This window comes from Athene cunicularia (assembly GCF_003259725.1).
Source record: "Athene cunicularia isolate RWA chromosome 1 unlocalized genomic scaffold, athCun1 chr1_part2, whole genome shotgun sequence".
Classification (NCBI taxonomy): domain Eukaryota; kingdom Metazoa; phylum Chordata; class Aves; order Strigiformes; family Strigidae; genus Athene; species Athene cunicularia.
Genome location: NW_020799092.1, coordinates 58,722,390 through 58,745,441, shown reverse-complemented (window position 1 = coordinate 58,745,441; position 23,052 = coordinate 58,722,390). Strand labels below are relative to the sequence as shown.

General features: G+C 36.8%; 1 protein-coding gene across 1 annotated transcript in view; it reads left to right on the top strand.

Moving 5' to 3' along the window:
• The window catches only part of ATP6AP1 (ATPase H+ transporting accessory protein 1), a 52,604-nt gene that overhangs the window by 14,332 nt on the left and 15,220 nt on the right, over positions 1 to 23,052 (top strand). The window contains exons 5-6 of the mRNA XM_026867965.1: positions 924 to 967; positions 5,447 to 5,532. Coding sequence (XP_026723766.1) covers positions 924 to 967; positions 5,447 to 5,532 — 130 coding nt within the window. The remainder of the gene's footprint in view (positions 1 to 923; positions 968 to 5,446; positions 5,533 to 23,052) is intronic.

The window sequence follows — 23,052 nt, the reverse complement described above, 5'->3', positions numbered from 1 at the left end:
AAAGTTATTTTTCTTGCAAGGGTGAATTTGTTTTTTTTTAAAGTCCCCTGATGAGTTTACCAGGTGTAATAGATTAATTATGTTGAGAAAGTCAGGTAAGCATTCCTATTTTGTCTGCCTCATTATATGAGAACAAAGGGACAACTAATAAAACTAAATGGCACATGCTTTTAGTAGAAAGGCTGAATTATTTTATGCAACACATGTTTAACCTGCAGAATTAATTGCTAGAAGGCATTCCAGGGGTCAAGAAAGCTGGCAGGATAAATAAGCAAGCAAATAAACATACAGACAAATCTGAAGTTAATATGAATAAAGAGACTGATTTTCATCATACTAGAAAGGAGGGCTAAAATTCATGTTTCTAGGCCTATGACAACTGTGATCTAATAGAGGTAGAGAGACACTGTTCCTGCAGGTGAATGTATATTTAGAAAATATAATGCCTGGCTGTATTGAGTACTTCTGCTCAGCTTCTCCAGCTCCTTCTTCTTCCTAGCCTGTTACTTGGTCAGTTGTACATGCTGGTATATGGTACATGTATCAATGGGTCTTAAGGAAGTGCAATTATAGCTATCATATCACATAAAAGGAGACATGATACTGATTTTAAGGAGTTCATGTACAAATGTTAGACAAGGGACCAACATGAAAAGAAAGCTGCAGAGACTGGTCAAAATAACATCAGTAGTCTGGCTTCTCTGCAGTTAAGGAAATTTAAGGGGTTTGATGAATCAGCTGAAGATGTGGTCCTTGTCCCAAATGGCTTTGCAGAATAAAAAGGGTCTTAAGGAGGATACGAGATAATGATGGAGGGACTGATTGATGGTAATCCTTTTACTAGTCAGTATCTTTGTACATTTCTGGTTCACAGTATTCTTGCCTAGAAAAGACAATTATTTTTTCTCCCATTATTTTTGTAGTGGTTTGAATGAGATTTCCACCCTGGAAGCAATTGCTGAGAATGGTAAGGAATGTGACCAAGATGTAATTAACATTTCATCATTTAAGTCTGTGTTTTCACTTGGGCAGATTCTATTCTCTAGTTCCTGGGTTTTGCTGTAATACTACTATTTAAAGGTTTTCTTTTCCCCCATCTATAGTACTATAGTTTATAGCAGTCATAGTGTTCAAGTGCTGAGTGCCCGATTAAAAATCTATCAAAATGGATACAGCTCTGGAACCTGAAATGTAATGATAATTCACCTCTTTGCTCATGCTCCAAGATACTCCCAGTTCAGAGTGTGAACCCTGCATCTCTGTGCGGCTTGGACGGTCACCTTGGATCTCACCTTGCACACCGGCAGCTGGAGGTGTCAGGCTCATCCAGCAGTTTGAAGGTCTTGGTCTCAACAGAGGATGTCTGAATGAATAGGAAATGTTTTTCTAATCTTTGTAAAACCATACTGATGCCCTTCACAGCCTTCGATTTTAGAGTCTTTTATTGGTTTTGCGTGTATTAAAGGCTACTTGTTAAAGTTGAATGTCTCCGTATAATACTGTAATAAAACTTTTCTTGCCTAGAATTGATTGAAAAAGAGGTGCCATATACCAAAGAGGCACTGAGAGGCATCTGGTTTGTTGCAGGGCCTTTGCTTACTATTCTAAATTAGAGATTGAGTTACGAAGTCTTCAGATCACTGTAGTGGTAGTTTCAGGGACATGTAGTGTACTGTAGTGAGCTGATAATTAAATAGTATCATTAGTGCCTGTGACTGTTTCTGCCCAGAGCTGGGGGTGTAAAATCAGAAGCAGATTTGAAAATTAGGAGAAAATAACAGTGCTGAATTCAGTGGTGTGTTCTTTTCTCTGTTTTTGCACTACTCCAATATGAGTGTGGTTTTTATACTCAAATAAACAGCTGGATTTCCATCTCTGAACTGTTTAGTTCTCTTTTCTTGTCCCCAGAGCATATTAGATAGGAGAAGCCTTGGCTTAATGTTCACCTTGGCTAAACATCAGCTTTTTCTTTATGGGACATTTATTTCATCAACTGCACAAACTCAAGAGTAAGCTCTCCAAACCCTACCTCAGGCCACTTTGTTTTAGAACAGCAAAGTTAATGGGGTCCCTGTGGGATGATGGAGGAACAGGCTATACCAGCTTTCCAGTTAGTGTCAATCACCTGTTATCAGGAAAAAGGTGTGTGGATCAGAGAAGATGTGTCATTTTGTATGGTCAAGTGCAAAACATTCACTTAGTATTCGTTGTCTCGGCTGTTCTCTAGAAAAGCGGGAGTGTGAGCTGAGTCTTCACCCTCTGGTTTATTTGGCAAAGCAGCCACTCAATTCACTGCTGAATAAAAAGTGGAAGTAACCAGGAAGTTTTAATTCAAATGAAAGTTACTGAGCCACAGTTCCCTAAAACTGTCCCACTGAAGGTCTGTGCAGCAGCTGGGGGAGAGTTGGAAGAGAGTAGTTCCTAAAGTAGTGGATGTGTCCCAAACAAAGTCTTCCAAGACACACAATCTGGGCTCCAGCAGGTCTAGGTGTCTACGTACTGTTTGCAGCACAACTACAGTCATTTGCCAAATGTTGCTGTCAGGAGACTCTCCAAGGTCAGAACTGCTTGCAAGGTCATGAGCTATTCGTGTTTGTTACAGAGGGGCTGCTGCTCAATCCTACCTGGTTAAGCAACAAAAAATACTATTTGTCACATACCTACAATGTAACAAGAGAATTGTTAACCGGTAAATATTGCTTGTAATTATTTTGTTTTGCAGTATTAAGAGTAGACTCATAGAAAAACACTCCAGACCTGTAGTAGGCTGCCTAGAATTTCAAAAACCTCTTATGTTTGTCACAGGCACTTATTTTCTTTCAGCTGTAGAGGGTTTTAAAATCCAATGTAATAAAATGTCAGAGAAATCTGTCCTGCTGTTTTACTCACTGCAGACAGGAAGCTCTGCAAGACAGAACAAATGGGCTCAGAATCTGCCCAAGGAAAATGTGCTGTTCTGAAATATCTTGAAGCTGGAGTAAGCAGAGGTTTTTAGCATATTGTTAAAATGAGGCTCATTATGAAACCCAAACTAGAACTCAGAAACCACATCTGCTCAAGTTTCAAGGTATTCAGACTTACTGGGGGTTTTATGCTTCTTTTCAGTATTTCTTCTTTCTTTTGCATGAGGTGGAATTTGAAATGATTACTCACTTTTTGCCAGTTTTTCTAAGCATTTCTCTGCTCAGAAGGTTGCATTCTGTTTTAACTGCTGGATCCAGCATACCTCAAATCAATGGCAAAACTGCCTATGACTCCATCTGCATAAGACGAGGCTCTTTAGTTGAATACATTGCATGTATTCCTTTTTCCATTCTGACTCTCAGTGAATTCCTTCTTTCACTCTTTCTCTTCTCTTCCCCCTCTCATCTCTCTCTTTTCTGTTCTTTCTCTTGTTTGTAGTTTGTACTCTTCCTTTCTTTTCACTTTTCTCCTTCCAGAACATTTCTTCTCAGTTCATTTCTTCCATCCCTTCCATCCATGTGTAAAATCATACAGAGAAATTAAGGTAGATTAGAAATTAATAATAGCACTAATCCTGTACTCCCTGGTGAAATTCAAGGGATGTGTCTTCAATGAATTAGAAAGTTTTAATTCTTCTACCAGGGCATAGGTGCAGGCAGTTATGGCAATTGGAAAGTATTATCCTAAGCAAACTGTTTTACATTCATAGACTACGTACTGTTTCCTTGATCCATGCTATCTAAAATTAAAAAACCCACAAACTTCAGTAAAACCACTCTAAAATTACTCTAACATCAATATCACCATCTGGAGATGACTCTCGTTCTATTAAAGAAGAGCTTGCAATGACTAATGTTCCCATGTAGGCATGTAATTTAGGTGCTTTAAAATGTGATGGACAATCTGGGGACTTTTCCTTGGAGAATCTGTAGATACTTCATAAGCAAGGTAGAGTTTTGATCACAGGCAAAGAAAGATCTGTATCAACTCTGTTGTCATAAGGGTGTTCATAGCAGCTTCTCTGAATGAAGAAATTGCCTCTAGAATCTTCCCAAAGGCAAGAATTACAGATATTACTGGTAACTATAGTTACACATAGCTCCTTATTGAAGTGAAATGCAAATAATGTGTTATTTTAGCAAGCAATTGGTTGCTTTAATGAAAGAAAAAACAGACAGATATGCATTTTTCTATTTTTCTATTTTTTTTTTTTCTTCCACAAATTTTAGATGAGGCTGCTGAGAATTTTCAGTGAGTTGCACTCTGCATATAGAATACAAAATCTACATTATATAATGCCTTGGACCTCCACACTAGCAGTATATAAGCAGTTGTTTTTCTTAATAATTCAGTTTCTTATAGTAGATCATTCTAGCAATATTTTTTTAGAAGGAAAATTTACATAGCTATGATTCTTGACTGATTTGGTTAAAACCCTGTAGAAAAATCAATGCTTGCATTTATACAAAAGCTAAACATTTTACTCATCCAGAAGACCATAATTATTGTAAATATAAGAGGTTAAAAAGGATAATAATACAACCTCCACTTCCAGTACATGAAAATGAAATACAATTTCAGAATCTGAGAAGCCTTTATGTCCAGGCTATGTAATATCCATTCACCAGCCTGGTACGTGGGTGAAGTGGGAAGGCACTGAAACAATAAATGTGAGTCAGCTTGCTTATTTCTCTGATGGTCCCAGTAACAACACTAAAAATGGTTCTTGATTCACAACTACTATGATCCTTAAGTAAGCAGATGTTAATATTTCTGCATACAGCTTGAAAACATTTATCAGTTGCAGGTATTTGTGACAACTGCCTATGTTTTCAGAACTAAAGCAGACTCTAATATAGAGGTGTCTTTGGACGTCTTTGAAGGGTCCTCTCTTCCTTACTTGACTTTTCCTTCCTTTTTCAGAAATATTTCACAGTATTTCTCCTTTGGCCTCCACTGCAGTCAACAGCAAATTTTTCCATATCCTGTTGAGGGTGGAGAATCAATCAGGCTTTAAATCCACTGAAGCAAAAGGGAATATTGCTGACAATATTATGCATATCATGCCCCAAACTAAACACTATATTTTGAGTATGTTTCTCAGTGATTAGTTCTGCGTACTTTGTAATTCTGTTCTAATTTCTGAAGTGATTTTTTCTGCTCTTGCTTTTAATTTTCCAAAGTTCAACCTTTCAAGTATTGTTCCTACAGTATTTACTTTTCAGTTTCAAAATCACCCCTCTTTCTCAACTGTTGTAATGTATTTGTTTTGTATTGTCTCATTGAAATTGTGCATTTTTCAAGACACTGAACATGTCTTATCCCATTTGTACCTATCGACATATAAATGGTACGAGCACCTAAATTGCTTAAATAAACTAAGGAAGCGTAAACACCTAGCTCATTACTTCTCCAACTACTATAGAATTTTAGCTTTCTCAGCTTACAGTGTTTGTTAAATTATACATGTTTCTATTTATAGACAAAATAATTGGAAGACTGACCATGGATCTGCAGGAACGAGGGATTCATTTTTCAGTGATTTATACTGCAGTGAGACCTTCAAGGGTGAGTAATTTTCAGTGCCTAGAACTGTCAGATTTTTGGCATCTAACAACTTAATGTTTACAGAGGAATGCTGTAGATGATTTTCAAAATTATACAAGAAAGCAATCCATATTATATGAGGTTTTGACCAGAAATGATTGCATGAATTTTCATGTACAATAGCTATATCACATAACTATTCAAGTTTTACTGTTCTAGGAGACCATAAATCTGCCGTTGTCTTTAGAACCTATTATTATTTTTAAGGACTGTAATTTTAGATTTTTTTTTTTTTTCTATTTAACTCCAATGGTTTTAGAGTAAATTCTATGTGGAACCTTATTGAGCTTCTTAGTGTGTCTGGTCAGTAAAGATGGAGTGTTGTTAATTAACTGAAGGCAACTAATGTATCCATTTCTTAACTGGTTTCATTCTTTTTAGTCAATACTTGGTATTTACAGCTGGAAAGTAAAGTTTTCACCCTTGCTGATAGTCAGAACATCATTTATAGATCAAGTCATATTTTAGCAGTAAGTAGCAATGCAGAATAGTTATTTATGTAGAGTTATCTGTTTTGCATAATATACAGGTTGTAATCAAGAAATATTCAGATTTTAATTTTAATGCGATTAAATGGAAGACAGTCATGCCTTGAGGAAAACAGAATACAACTCCAACTGAGAGGCATATGAGGGATGGGCTGTGTCCTAAAAATCAGCAGCTTTGAAAGAAACATGTCAATCTGTTCCAGTGGTAACACATCTGAGCTTCTAATATGATGCTTAGTTTAATTTGAATTTTAATTCAAACTCAAGATAAAGTCATTTGAGAATACAGAAGATACCATTTCCTTGGTTTAGGCAACAGAACAGCCATTAGTGGAATTGTCTAGTTCAGCTGTGAGGATTGCAGACATGATCTTGAGAGTCTGGAGTGTTTTCAGGAGGGAACACTAAGAAAAATTCACAATTGTTCTTAACACAAGAACAAAACCTAGAAGAGCTGTTTTAAATGAATATGGAGTGAAATTCCTTTAGATTATCCAAAAGAAGAATAAGAGAAAACTTGACTACACTTTATAAATATTCTTTAAGCCAAAAGCAGATTAGACCCCCAAAGGTGTTCTATGTTTGATCAGAAACAATCTGGGTTTTTACAGGGAGGTAGGATCTTGAACCTCTGGGTATCCAACAAGATGATCAGAATAGTCTCTTCAGACTCTAGGAAAAAGGCTAGTTCTACTGAAGAAAAACAAGAACTTTCTTCAATAATCCACCCTGTGAAATTAATTTCCAGAGACTGGGTTTTGAAGACCAGACTTGGAATACAAAGACAGAGCAGAATGAGGAAGCAAGCTTACACTGGTATTCTCTGTACTGGATGTTTCTGTGGTAAAGGAGAGGACATGAGTCCAGGACTTTTAATCTGCCTTTTTTGTCACTTTTTTTTTTTAAACATAGATACAAAACAAAAATAAAAATAATTTTGTTATTGTGGCTCTTTACTGTTTGAAGTCAAAGGATATGAGCATTCTTGGCTGGAAATTGCATTTAGAACAATTGAAATGAAAAATATTTTTAATTAATGAAAGAATTGGTGTCAAGAGAAGGAATTTTTTGAGCAATTTTAAAAGTTTGTTGAATTTCAAATCTATGCATATTTTAACAGGCTTTCTAAATTAAAGTGACTTAGTGAGCACTTTTAAATAATTAAAGCAATGTATTTTAAGATGTTCTGCATTTTTGAAAAATAAGCTATTTAAACTTTTCTTAATTCTGTAAATTCAATGCCATATAAACCCATTTGAAAGATGCTTTTTCCCCCCACAATAACTTTAAGTTAATTCAGTGCATTCAAGATCATCAGCTTCTGTACAGAGCTAGAAAAGGCAAAATGAAAAGTACCTTGAAGATTCACTGGCTTGTACATATGCATGTAACCTCTTCTTAGTATGTATTGCATATCTTTGGCTGGACTTGAACTGCAGAAGATGTGAACTGTTTTGTAACCTTAAGCTAAAGAACTAACTCTTTTTGCTTAAGCTATAAAGACTTTATTCCATGATCTAGAAGTTACAGGGTCAGTCCCCAGTGAGAACCAAGATCACTATATATGAGAAGTAAAAGTCTTTGATCATATAGGAAAAGAGTTTACATTACTTAGTACATTTGAAAATCAATAGCAACAATTCAGTAGATTTGCATTTACTAAGTTGGCTTTTTCTTGTTTATGAAGGAAATGAGCTTTAAGCATGACAATATATATATATATATAACTTTAAAAAGGACACATCCTTCTGATGAAGTAAATTAATTTTAATTTTCATGCAGTGCAGCTCCCAAACAGTGGAGCTGAGATACTTCTCTCCTGATAGCTCTGCCTCCTTGCTGTTGGGCAGTTAATGGCTTGTGGCATCATCTTGTTACATTCACTCATTCTTCTGTTGCCTCAAGCAGAGAAAAAGAAATGTGAGAAATGCATATATTAGAAAAGATTCCAGACTGGTACTGGCTTCACAGAAAGTGAATTAATGAGACAAGAAGCAAAACTCCTCTGTGATTGAATTTGTCTTCTGATTTGATAAGAAAGAGCTGTTCAGTTTAGTCCGTGCAGCTACAGACCCCTTTGGGCTATCACAGTTGTCAGTTAATTACCCCAATGCACAATGGAGATTTATTCAGGCTGATTCTTGCTCTGTTCCAGTTTCAGTATTTGAAGTTGGAAGACAGAATTAAGATCCTGAAACAGAGGCTGTTTGGTGACTTAAATGAAATGGTTTCACTAACCAGTTGATGATTCCTCTGGATATCCTATCATGTCATAAAGGAGCTGCCTTCCTCCAACAGGGCAACTGCCACTCATTCTAAAATTCTTTGCCTTTGAGATCTGGCTGAGTTGAGCTGACACTGATTTGTATCACCTAATTCTTAGCAAGTGAAGTGTAAATGTCTACATCCACAGTCATCCACCAGGGTTCTCTTTACAATAGAAGACTTTTTAGGGTATGATCCTTCTGACTTATTTTTTAGGGGAGTGATGTAGGATGAGATGAAACTTACCCTTCTCCTTTGTGTGTGACAACCATAAATGCAGTCCCTCATGCTTAGGTCAGATCTCAACGTATACATTTAGTCAGACAACTCTCACTCAACATTTCACATCTTCTTTTTCATTAAAAACCAGAAACTTATCCCAAGAATTGAGGAGTCACCTGCCAAGACCTTTCTTCTCTTCAAAACTCATTTGTTAACTTATTTTTCTTTGGGAGAATGAACCCTTCTGCAGTCCTTGTTCTACTCTTACATCAAGAGTTCTCATGAATTTACGAGAATGTGTTTGTGTTCTTGGGGACTGTGATCAAAATCACCCCCCTACTTGTGCTTGCTGCTAGTTAGTTTTTTTGGCTTGTGGTTGTAATGCATAATTTTACCAGTGCTGCTGTAATTGAGAGGTTAAAAAGGCTGCAGTGATTGAAAGATAGATATGCTTCAAATCATAAATCATGTTTCCCATCCTTCAGATCCACATGGTGTCTAGGTCACATTTTTACAAGTTTGCTTCTGAAACTTCTGCAAGACAGTTCTGTAGTTGTTATCTCTTCCCAGATAGATTGAATGCTAAGGAACCACATATTGCCAAAAGGAGATCTATGGCTACTTCCCAGCTGATATTCATTTTGCTGACTCTACTTTTTACAGATACATTGTGAAGTGCTCTTTAAGCCTTGTCTACTGCCTCCACATTTTCAGAGAGCTTCAGCTACTGTAGGCTTTTGACTACTTCATTCTACAAACTGTCTGTTCTAGTTGGCGTTTAAGTGTGTTGAGTCTTTGATCCCATTCAGAGCCAAGAAATATGAGTTATAGGAACTTTATTCAGCCACAAGTAACATGGACTTCTGCAGTACAAGTGATTGCATTTGGCTCTTAAAAAGTGTCTATTGAAGGTATCTTCAGGTGCTATTGATGTGCACCCCAGCTGAAAAGAATATGAGAAGTTTTTATCTTCTTTGACAAGTGCTTGTGGTTGCACTTTCTTTATTTCTGCCCTTTACCTAATGCATTTTAAAAATGCATTAAATTTGCAGTGCTGCATTTTCCATGTACATCTGGCTCCTCTCTTTTTTTTTGTTGATTATTCAGTTCACCACTCTAAGGAAACTAAACTCTGCAACAGCCACCCCACTGACTTCACAGCTTCTGATTAATAGAATGTTTTTCACCATTTAACATACTCAAACATTATATAATGGGAGCTTTGCCATGAACAAAACGTTAGAAAAATGGTTATAATGCCATTTGCTGGAGTTGGGGTTGCAGGGTTAATATCCTTATGCATCCTTGAATATAGGAATTGCCTTACTCATTTACGCTTGTATTTTTTACACTTGAAAGAACAATTATAGCTTGACATAGTATAATAAAGCATCAGTGCTTTCAACCTAAAAGAATAAACAGCAGGAATTCTTCATCCTTTAGTCCTCTCTTCACTGAAAGAATTCTATTAAAATAAAGAACAAACTTTAACTTGTAGATTAAGAATATGCACTTAATTATTTCCTAGCTAACTCAGGGGTTTGTTATGTGGTTTTTTTTTTTGTTGTTGTTGGTTTTTTTTTTTAATTTAAAAGAGATAGAGTCTTTTTAAATCATTACAAAAGAACTGCTTAAGGCTGGTTGAAGCCAGTTAGTTGTCATTATAGTGGGAAAAAAATGAACTAACATTTAGCCAAATTAGTTTGGAAATTGAATGCTAAGGATGTTAGAAATGCTTGTCAGCAATTCTCTGTGATTCATTCCAAGTGTTAGTGGGAAATTCAGGGAAATAACTGAAAACTAGTGCTTCACCTTTAACCCTAGACTGTGCACTAGGGCATTAAGATTCACTTAAAATTGTTTGCAACTTTAGCTTTTTTTAAGTTTTTTTTTTTTATATATATATATATATATATATATATGCTTATCTACTTCACTGGGAAATGAAGGGCAACATAGAATGAAACTATTATTCTTATCTAATCAGCAACTTTTTTATTTTCAGTTGTTAGCTAACTTTTTAAGGCATAGATGAAGCCTATACAGGTGTTCCATATACACAAAATTAGAATGTTGTATTTATTTAAATCTAAGACCCAGGAAAACTGGAGTGGGATGGTAGTGAAGGATGTAGGTGAGGGTGGATTCTGTCTTAGAAAAAAAAAAGAGAAAATGGTAAAATGTACATGTAAAAATTGCAATGAATGCTCTTAAAAATACGGTCATATATAAGCAGAGGTCGTGAGCACAATAATTCAGAATAAAGTTGAGGTATAAGGTTAAAATAAGATAGAATAAATGGAATGTGTAGCTGTAAACAAGTGTATTGATATGTCATGTTGGTAGGCATGCTAAAAGCTTTCTGGAAGGAAAATGCCAAGGTAAAAAAAAATTGTTAGAGTGACAGAATAGATCTCTAAAGGACTGGTATTGTATCTTAAAGGAAGTTTGGATTCAAGGATACAAAGTCTTCTGGGAATTCTAGATTCCTGTTCTAGGAACAGATCTTTTGAAGACTGAGACTGAGCAGAGCATCCAACTTTGACCTAAGAATTGAAATGATCCATGTATCTGTGATCTGGTGAATTGCCCGGTAAGCTCCACTAATTATGTTGACTGACACTGTGTGTAGATGGAATGCAAACTGTTTAAACACAGCATATTAAAAACTAAAACTATATGTCAAACAGCATTTTTGAAAGACTGTTTCTTTCCCCTCACCCTCCTCCCCACATGGAAACATCCCAAACTGTGTCATAATTAAACAACAGAATGAAAGATATGAGGCTATTAAATGTAATAAATCCATGCTTCAAAGACCAAGTCCTGTATGCATACAGAAAATAAAAGGAATATAAATTATTGCAATTTTAGTGCAAAATCGTATTGTAGCCTTAAAGACATTCAGAGGAATAATATGCAAAAAACATAAAAGCTATTAATAAAGCCACATTAGACAGGAATTCTGTCAGAGAGCATTTGATCTAATAAAAAAGAGGAACTCGGAAAAATGAGTGATCACACAAAGTAAAATGAGCCTGTGTGCTGATCATCTCTGTTGAGGAACATAGAGAAGTTCTCATTTCAAAGACTTTTTCAGTAATCATCAAGTCTCAAAACCTTTTGCTGTTACTGAGGGGGTAGTAGAAGAGATTTCAGAATAAATCAATAAAATTAATGTTATATCACCAAGGCCAGATAATTTTCACCTGAGTTTTAACTAAACTAAGAAACTGCCAAACTATCAGTTGTCATGATTTCTAATATGCAACTTACAATTTGTAATTTATATGATATATATAAATAAAATTATAAATCAGTTTGGCCTTAATCCCAGAGGAACAGGAAGTGGCAAGTGTGAGATGGGGTTTGCAAAAAGGCTCTATATCTCTGGAGAAATACAACAGGAACCCTACCTTCTGTACTGACAAAATTAGTTGAAACTAAAGCAGTAAATATGTGCATATATGAAGAAAATACGATATGGATTTGGTGTTCTCTAAGAACCATAAAATACATAGGTAAAAGTGATCCTGTTGCTACAATAAAAAACGTAAAAAAGTGAAATGATTTCTGGGTCAAAAATAAAAAATATAAAGGTAGGAAACAAAGGATAAAAGTAAAGGATTGATGTTTACAGTGGGGAGTAACTACCAGATTCTGTAGGGATTGATGCTGATGCCTGCACTGTTCAACAGAGTTGTTGTTAATGTGGAAAGAGGACTGAAATCTGAAGGTGCCAAAGTTGGCTGATGTACTGACAAGTTTGAGAAACCACTCACAGCACTGCATTACTGGGTGATAAAATGACAGATGAAATCCAGTACGAAGGAAAGTAACATGCTTAAGGAAAACCTTAAATATGCATATAACACTGTGGTGAGTGGCTGTTATTTCTCAGAAGAGGGATTACAGTGCAAATGTGGGTAGATCTCTTGGAACATCCCAGCAGTCAGCAGCGGAATGAAGAGTGAACAGAGTGTTACCAATTATTTGGAAAGAAAGAAGGCAAAGCAGCGAGCATCAATTAGTTCACTAAGTCCTTGGTGAGTGCAGGACTGACAGAGGAATAGTGTGTGTGATTCTGGCCACCCCATTTCCAAAGGGATACAGTAGACCTATAAGAATAAAATATTTTAGTTAGGAAAAGTGAAAATTCAAGAGGGAAATAAAAAAGAAAACCATTAATAACATGGACAGGCTATACAGGAAATAATTACTCAATGTCTCTGGCCAGTATTCACGATTATCACCACTCACAGGCCATAATGCAGGAATTCAGGAGCACCAAATTACTTTAAAGAAACAAAATAATCTATTTTTTGCATGACAAAAGTGAAGAACGATAGGAAGGAAGGATGAAGGAAGATCCTATTACATGTGTTCATTTTGCAGCCTTCAGCTCTGAAGGTTTCTAACCCAAAGATTACAGAAATGAAGGAAGGTACCCTGGGACAAATATTGTTTGTATTTACCCTTTTCTTATTTTTAGCTGCCAGTTACCATCAGTAGCATTGGCAGTGATCTAGACCTTTGGTCTCACACAGTTTAGCTGGTCTTGTGTCTTGGTAGTGGAAGGCTGCAATATTGACATAGCACTTCTCTGGGGCAGGAATGTAAAAGGTAATATGTTACTTAACTAAAGGCCATGAGCCAGAAGAGACACACAACAGGCTAAACAAAGCTCCACCAAAGGAAGCTCACGGACTTTCCTCCTCATGATTGCCTATTAAGTTGTAGAAGCGACACTTCTGAAAATTAAAATAATTGCCACATCAAAAAAATGCCTGCTGCACATGAAACGTTGTTCTGCTGAAAAAAAAAAAAAAAAAAAAAAAAAGTGACTGTGTCAGCTGGAAATTGGGTAGGTAGCATCCCAAGACTGGTGCAGTTTTCCCTGCTTTCAGTTCAGTGAAACAGGTTGGATTCCTAAAATCCTTGTGAGTAAGGATCTGCATGTTGCCTCAGGGAACTCTGAATCCTTTCCCTAGTCATTGCTTCTGGTGAGCACAGAGACTTGTATCTTCAGCTCCTTCTCCAGACACCAAAGCCCATAGGCATGAACTTTTTCAGAGACAGAGGTACATTCCCATTTTGGAGAAGCAAAGTGTTAGAAACAGGTAATGATCCCATCCACCCAGAGGATCATAGTGTATGTGTCTCCTCCCAGCATGCTCCTAGGGCTGAAGAGCCAGGAGCTTGGTGCTGTGTGGCTAGGTACCTCCTGCACGTGGTCAGAGCAGCCTTGCCCTGAACATCTACCTGCAGTTTTTCTTGTCTTCCTTCCATTTGTAGGAAATTAAATGAAAAAAATTTAGTAAAATAACCAATGAGTACAAACACAGGGATGCCTATGCATGGCAAAACATTTATATCCTGCACCATTTGATTTCTATTGCAGCCTCTGTTGTCTGTGATAAAGGAATAGCTGTTAGAGGAACAAAGACAGGCTTTTCCAACACATGCCATAAAAATTTGCCAATAATCACTAAAATGCAGATCCCTGATCCTGGCAAGTGTGTGTGATCTGATGGCAGAATAATAAACCCCTAAATTCTAGTGCATGCAATCTGTAACACAGTTAAGACTTGTTAGAAGAAACCTGGATTATTTCATTTTAGTCTCAACTGGTATATCATATTTTATCTTTCTTTTCACTTCAGCAAAGAATTCATTCACTTCATATAGTGCCACAGAATGTTCCAATTTTAGAAATTCAATGTTTTGGGGTAGGAAGACATTTTGTTGCACAGTTCTAGATCTGTTACATTTATGCATGTAATGGTTGTGTTCTTCTCTACTTTCTGTTACCCTGCCTGGTATCCTCTGAAATATTAGACTCTCTACAAAGCATCAGCTAATGATCTTCTGTCATCTGAAACAGAAAAGAGGGGCCGTCATTATTCATACATAGCCATTGTGCATATGCAGCCATTAAACTCATCAGTACAGCATACATACCTCTAAAATTAGGATAGAGAACCATAATTTTTTTGTGTAATTTTCAAGCATATTTATGACTTCAACAGAGAAATATATCCTTGCGTTAGTGGTGGATAGTTCTGTTGAAATGTTCTCTCTAAAACTTACTTTTATTAAATCCTACAGGCTTTTCCTTAAAAATCTGTGAACCTGGAATTGCATACATGCCTCTGTTCACAAAGTCTTCACATTAGAGCTTTAGCAGACAAAGCTAAGAATTAGGCTAGGGTGTTAATAAAATGTTGACAGACTGTTACGGCAGTGTTTGTGTATTGAAATACAGATCTTATTTCTTTCTGAGGACCATATTACTGCATCCCTGGTAGACGATAACTTTAAATTGAATCAGATTTCAATCACCTAACATATGATATCTTTCTTTTTAGAAAGTTGTCTAATTATAAACTCATTACAGAAACTTGTGGTGCTAATATCTTTTGATGAGATAGCCCTGTACAGCCAGGCCCCTGTGCAGTCACTTGTGTTAGCACTAGTGAAGCTACAGCAGACCCAGAGGCAAAGGCTCTAGGACTGTCCAGTGGACCTCTGGACTGTTAGCTGGGGATGCTGCAAGAGAAGAGGCAAATTTGCCCAGACTGAGGTTGACAAGTCTTTGATTCTTATGGGAACAAACCTATTATTGTAGCCCTGTACTGATCCATGTAGGTTTACCAGCTCACTGCAACCTTGCATAGGAATCACTGTCATTGGGTTGTTGTATGATATATGTAAAAAAAAAAAAAAAAAAAAAAAAAAAAGGCAAGAAACTCATCCTTTTCCTGCCAAAGTGCCACAGGCCTCTTATTTAATTTGTTAATTGAGGCATTGCTGTAAAAGCCGTACATGAAATGGCACCTGACATCAAATTTGATATAACATTGCATATTTTGTTCTTGTTCTGTCCTTTTAATTTTACTAAAACCTCAATGTTTACAATTTTATCAAAACATTGCAGCTGTTCTTCTGTGGTGGGATTTTTGTTTTAACCCAAATGATTGAGTGATTTCACATACAGACAACTTAATGAATCATAAAAAATGATCATTCTATGATCATTTTAGTGCACTGTAGTATGAAAGTTAAACCCCAGGTATTCTAACAGCTAGATATGTCTGCCTCTAGGGCTTTCACCCAAATCACTTTCAAAATCCAGAACAGAATAAAGAGGGTTTCTTGCCTTACATTGAACAGAACTATTGCAAGGTAAATGTCGAATCCCGCTTTGCCTTCTCATTGTTGAAAACTCCTTCTTTCTCCCCAATACATGATCTACTTATGACCCTAATAATACTCCTTGATACTGCTCCACAGTTTTTCTCAGGATCTGAATTGCCAGCAGGAGCAACTGATTGTGGATGAACCAAATGCCCAGCCAGGCTTGCCATTACCTGGAACTGAACTTGGCTATGGTGTAGAAACAGCTAATAGGCATCAAGCTGCTAAGGCAGTCCCACAAAAGTGCTAGAAGGAGGTTGGTATTAGAAAAAAATACCCCTCACCTTATACAATTCAGTTTTCCAAAGTTTAATTTCAAAGCATCATGACAAGGGTCAATTACTACCAGCCACAGAGGTGGCAGTTATGCCTAAATACTAGCAAAGGTTGCATGCTTCGGTCTCATTTTCTTTGAGTTGATGAGCTAGAGACTGGTAAGAGATGAAGGAAATTATGAAATTGAGATTGATGACATTGGCTGAGATGTGTTAACTGGAAGGGTTAACTTTGGCTTTGATGGAAATACATCTATTTTGAGAAAAACTTTGATCAAGAGAAGAGAAAGCATTATGATCTCCAAAAAAGCATGGATGTTATTTCTAAGACTTTGTCTAGACTTTCTCATGTGGGTTTCATTTATATATATACCTTCTAGCTTACATACACTACTGTTAGAAAAATTAAGTGGATACTGAGTGCAAGACAGCAGTAAGTACCTTTTTATTGATTTTCTGTGAAAAAGATGCTTTTTTTGACTTCCCTGTCAAAGAGATCCAGTTTGCTAGAATTATTTGCCTTTGCCTTTGGATTCAGCAAAACTAGGAAGACAGAGCCTGAATCCCCTCACAAGGTCTTTCAGCGCAAGTTCTGCCTTTCTGTTTTCCCCAAAGGAGTTGTTACACACAGATGGAGATGCTGAAAGCAAAGAATGGCGTCGTCACATTGAACACAGTATTTTTACAAGGAGAATCTGACTATCTGAAAAACATACTGGTATTTAGACTGTGATTTATTACAGTCAGACTTGAGGAATTTTAAGAGTGATGTGTAACTTCTTAAAGTTAAAAATTCATGTCCTTGAAGTATCAATAAAAATTCAAAGTGTAACATGTAATACTATCATCCTGTCCACACCTCCTTCTTCAAGTTAGTAAAAAAAGGAGACAGGCTCCCTAGTTTTGCATATTAGTTCTCAAAGTGCTCAGGATCAAAATATTAAGTGGAAGGAGGGAGACTTTTATGGATCTTCATATTTTTGATTTCCCTGTGACTAGCCTACATCTGGGACAAACAGTGCTGGCAACTCTCCCAGCACTGTGAATAACACATTTTGGCTCCTGTCTGCATTTTTTCAATCAGATAACCCACCAGACCCCAACCTCAGTCCAACCCTCACTACATATTGATTTCTTATTGCAGCAGAGGCTCCTCATGCTTTTTCACATCTCCCATGGCAACTTGGATTCCACATATGGACATAAGAAAGTGGGGAAAACAACCAGGTGGAGTGGGTATTCCCCTCAGCAGCCTAAAAATGATATAAAATCTGTAGCTTCTTTTATCTTTATGGTGCAATTGCCTGAATCAGGGCCCAAACTCTAATGTTAAAGCTGGGGAACTTGGCATCAGCGAATACTCCTTGAGCGATACATCTGGTAGATTCCTTTCAGGATTAATTCTGGTTTACAATACAAGCTCTTAATACAATTATATATTTTTTTCCTCTTTTGTATATTAGATTGAAAAATCTGATTAGCTAAAAGGATGTAAATGATTTTTAACACTCTGGTAGATAACCAGGACATTGTTTTAATTGGAATAATTTTATTTGTGTTATTTGGCCTAAGTGAAATTTAAGGTGGAGAATTAAGTATAGCAGCTCCTTTCAGTGCTACTCCAGCTTATACATATTCTGTTTTACTTTCTAAAATCAAGATCTTTTTATAGACCAATTCCTACTTTTCCTTAAGTTAGTTGAAAAAGTTTAGTGTAAAAATCAATTAAAAGTTGGAGTGAGAAAATAACCAGAAAGATGCATAATTTTCTTCAGAAAATTGGGACTACTGTGGCATTTATGGATGTGCATCCCATACATGCAAAATTTCCTTGCCTTATTTTAAGGTCTTCCAAGCAAAACGACTGTCACAAGTGCTGCATCACAGCACCTTCCTCTGCTCTGGTTTCTGTCACTTGCACAGTCCCTGCTAACTCACTCATCTCTTCACCATATTCAGTTGCAGAGTAGTCATAATCTCTATAAGTGACAGTCAAGAGATCTCTTTTACAGCCCAGTGCTGCAAAAGGACAGGCCTATGAAGAAACACATCTAACCATAAACATATGAGCTGACACTGCAGATTGTGTTTATGCGGGCCACTGAACTGAGCAGTATAATAAATATTGCAGTTTTATTGTCCCTTCTAACAGAAGATCTCCAAGTGCTTGATCATGACTTGGGTACTCTCCACAAGTCATAACAGTACTATCACTTGTAAAAGAGAACATTATCTTTCACAGTGAGATCATTATCTCTTACAGTGGGACTTATATTTAACTTTAACACTCGTGTCCCAGCCTTGCTTTTGTGAAAAACCCGTGGAGATGCAGAACACTGGGTAGGAGCTGAGTGTCACAGTCCCCGAGCCATTTGGCTTGCTGGTAGAAGTACACATGGTTGGACAGGAAAGCCATCAGATGAAAATGTGAGACAGTAAGCTTGGTCATATATCCTGCAGAGCACTAAAATGATAGTAATCATTGTTAATGATTGCTATTGATATAATGTACCTCATTTCTGTGCATTCTTTTTCCCCTGGTTTATCAGAATGATAATAAAGAAGGGAAAAAGAGATGAAGGATTCCTCTGGGCAAAATGTCATGCTATTGACATTTATTCTGATGTCTTGGTTAGGCTTATAGTTGCTTTGCAAATGTGCAAAATAAGATAGAATTCACTTCAGTGTGACAGCAATCAGTGGCCTAATGATTCCCTACCAGCTACTGAAGTGGAAGTAGAAAGGAGAAAGTATAGTGTTAAGGAGGAAAGCATTTTCTGGAAGTTTAATGTCATTTTTTTGTGAGGAGTCCATTCCAGTTTCACCAATGCAAACTTAATCCTGGTTTGAAAATATTTTAATTCATGTGTGCTTTTAAGTATGACCACTTTAAGCTCCTTCTCTCAGTTCTCTTGTAAATGCCTTCAGACCTGTGTTCTCCATTTGGATCTACCTATAGACGCTTGTGGTCAGCAGGGAAAAGAATGACATTTCTGAGAAATTCTCCACTTCTGAGTATATTTACACTCTAGTCTTTCTATATATGTGTATGTGTGAATGCACATAAATATGTGAGCAATACAGATATCCAAGTCCATACTTATGCCAAATATTGTCATAGTGCAATTATGGATGGATTTTGAATTAGATGATTTTTATTTTAAAGCACATTTCTCTCTTTGCTTATAACTTTAGAACATATTTTCTATCTTGTGTATCACCGAAGAGAAGTGCATTACATACTTCCTTGCTTTTTCTGCATAGATGGGTGATTCTGGTCAATTTAAAGTTTCTACTCGGGAAAAAAATCATTAATGTTGACAAGAAATATGTCTGAGTCAAAATGGAAGGACCTGGATCTTAAAATCCAAAGACCTTACTGTGGATATACACATATACAAAAATTGATTTTTCTAAGCAAGGTTTCTAAATTATCCTGAATCTATTAAATGAACATTTTTACCTGCTTTGTTTCTCTTGAAAACTGTATTGTAGCTTTACCTCATGCTGTTTGCATTGAAGATAATTAATGCGGAAGGAAAGAACAATTTCAGAAATTGAATTCTGGTTCTGGTAACACCTGCAAGTGAAATTACTTGGGATTTGTGCAGTCTTTAGATATGTAAGTTTTACTGTATTATATTCAAGGTATAAAATTTCAGGTGATTTAGTATGGACAGAAATTTCAAACTTGAAAAACTACCTTGAATTTGTGATAACATACCACCTTGAATGAGATAGGTAAATGAGCAAGAAAGATGTATTCAGATGAGCTTCTGGTAATTCCTGATAAGCTAAGCATCTCCACTAGAAATATTTGGGGGATTCTGAGTATAACTAGGTCACCTTACAAACACTCCTGGTGGAAAATGCAGTTTGATCATCCTCTGGGTTCAGTTGCAGCAGAGCAGAAATTTTGTCTCTGTCAGTTTTAGTTATAAAGAATGAAAGTCAAAAATAGTTGCAGGTCGGTAAGATCCTTTGCAACAGAGCACAAGACTTTAGTTGCTGCATCACAGCTTGCATTTCAATTTGAACTTGCTTAGAATTCTGTACTGCTCTGAACCATTGGGTTTTCTCAGTACTCTGCCTAATTTCATATCTTTGTAGGTGATGGGCAGACAATATCTCATGGTTCACATTTTGTACTGATAAGTTAATTCAAACTATAGGAGTTGGAGAAAGTAGTAGGTAAAATATGTGTAGTTCACTTACTAGTCAGGAAAATACCTAGAGCCAGTTGCCCAGTACCATGTCCATCTGGATTTGGAATATCTCAGAGGATAGACGCTCCACAACTTCTTCGGACAACCTTCAGTGCTCAGTCACCCTCACAGTAGAAAAAGTGTTTCCTGATGTTCAGACAGAATCTCCTGCATTTCAGGTTGTGCCCATTATCTCTGGTCCTGTCACAGAGAACTACTGAGAAGAGCCTGCCTCTGTCTTCTTTACAATCTCCCTTCTGGTAATTATACACATTTGTGAGATTCCCTTCTTGAGCCTTCTTTTCTCCAGGCTAAACAGTTCCAGCTGTCTCAGCCTTTTCACATAGGAGAAATGCTCCAAACTCTTCCTCATCCTTGTGGCCCTTTGTTGGACTCTTTCCAGTATGTTCATGTCTCTCATACTGAGAAGCCCTGCACTGGACCCAGGACTCCAGGTGTGGTCTCACCAGTGCTGAGTAGAGGGGAAGGATCACCCCGCTTCGACCTGCTGGCAATACTTTGTCTAATGCAGCCCAGGATACCATTAGTTTCCTTTGCCACATTGCTGGCTCATGTTCGATTTAGTGTCCAGAATTCCCAGGTCCTTTTCTTGCAAAGCTGCTTTCCAGCCAGTTGGCACCAGTGTTTATTGATGCCTGGGGTTGTTACTCCCCAAGGACAGGACTTTGCAGTTCCCCTTTCATGGCATTCCTGTCAGCCCATTTCTTCAGCCTGTGGAGGTCCCTCTGGATGGCAGTAAGACCCTCTAGTGTATCAGAAGATGAATCCAGGACAAACGCAGTCTCCTCAATAAAAAAGAGGGTAACAGCTTGAGATTTCTATGGAGTGCAAGATTCATGAAATCTAGGGCCAAAATTGAGATTATATTTTAAGACAGCCTTGAAGGGAAATAAAAACCAAAAGCCATAAAACATTAGAAAACATAAAAATGTAAGCAGATAGAACTCAAAAATAGAGATAATTGGTAACTCTTTGCTTAGTGTTCTAGATTTTGACAGCTCAAAGCACTGTTATGCAACAGTCTTGCACCGACAGATGAATGAAATAAGTGTAATCAAATGCATTCGTTCTGCTTGCTATACGTGTGCTTTAATAAATAATACTGCAAAGAACATCTTTGTGGTTATACCAAATTCTAATGCTTGCCTTTCCAATTTTTGACCTTTATCAGTGAGATACAAACAGCCATTGCCTGCATCACAGATTTGTGGTACAGTATCTTTCAGAAAAATTGATGTATTAGAAGGGGTGGCGGTGATGCTGTCTGTAGTGAGGCCATGATGCTACACCAGTTAGAAAACACGGAGGAAAACTGACCTGTTTGCATGGGAAGGAAACTGAAATGGTAATTTCAGAAAAAGGATTTAAAATGTGCTGATACTTGTCTGGGATGTGAATGCTGAGTGGCTTCTGATGTGCACTTTTTTTTTTTTTTTTAAAATAAGCTAAGGTTTTTATGTGGTTTTGTGAAACCAACAACTGATTTAACTGTGTTATAACTACATTTGGAAAAATTATCATTTGCCATCTAAGTAGGGTATATACTGTGCCATGTAGTATACAGTACAGTATGGAGGTAGCGACTAGGCTAAGATACAACCTCAAAAGAGAAAGGGAGTGGACCCTTCTTCTTCCTCCCTCCTTAAAAGTACAAAAAGACCTTCCCCATCCTCTAGCTGTTACAATAAGAGCAACAACTCCACAGAGAGGATGTGGTCATAGATCCATACTGTCAGAAAAAAAAACGGAGCAACAAGCACCACCAGGACAGTTTTCTTATTCTTGATGTGCACACCTAAACGTAGCAATAAAAAAGCCAAGAAATACAAGACTGAAAAAGAAGGCATAACCATCTGTTGAATTGATATCCAAAAAATCCCACGTTGAAACTAGTGTAAAATGTAGCCTGCTTCTATGGTTCATTACCGTTCATCATTTCAGCCAATGAAAATTTTATCTTTCCAGTATTTTTTATTTTTCTTATAAGTGTTTGAAACTATTTGATTTATATTTGTTTGTAATTTCAAATGTATAAAATGCCCCCAAATCTTTTTTTTTTTCTTGTCTCTAGCCATTCTATTTTAGAACAGCCAACAAAATCTCAGCAACAACAACAAAACAAATCAATAATTTTGGATGTAAGGTCTGTTTGCTTTGAAAAATATCAGTATGTTGGTGCATCAAAATGTTGCCAGATCAACTGCCTTTCTCCTTTCCAAAAGAGATGATTCTGAATTAGGAGGCTTGTAACACAGATCAAAGGGAATAATTTTGACCAGGCTACTTCTATTGTAGGTTCAGTAAGTAATTACGGCATTCAATTCTGGTCTAGGACAATGTAAATTATTTTCTGTATCTTATTTAATCAGGTCTTGTGATTGATCACTGCATATCTGAGATCAAAAAATGTCATTGATCAATCCAGAGAAACATGACAGTGACTCTTCAGATTAGGTAAAGGGAGCACTAAACAGCAAAATAAGATATGGGTCATTGATTGACAACACTGCCCCCATGGATTGTTCTGAAATAATAATCTAATTTGATTTACAAGAATTCAATGTTAATATAATCCATTTCCCAAGTAAGTATCTTGTAATTTATAGTTTAGCATGAAATATATGTCTTGGAGAGAATGATTTTAATACAGTAAGCTCATGTTTGTCCAGCAACAATAGAATAAGAAAATGTGCCTGAAACAGAGAGTCAAGGATGTACTGGGGGAGCTCTCAGCTTCCCACTGCAGGTCAGCTGGGAGGAATGATGGCTGTCTTCAGGTCTCCAGCTGGTCACAGACTAGGGTGTTTC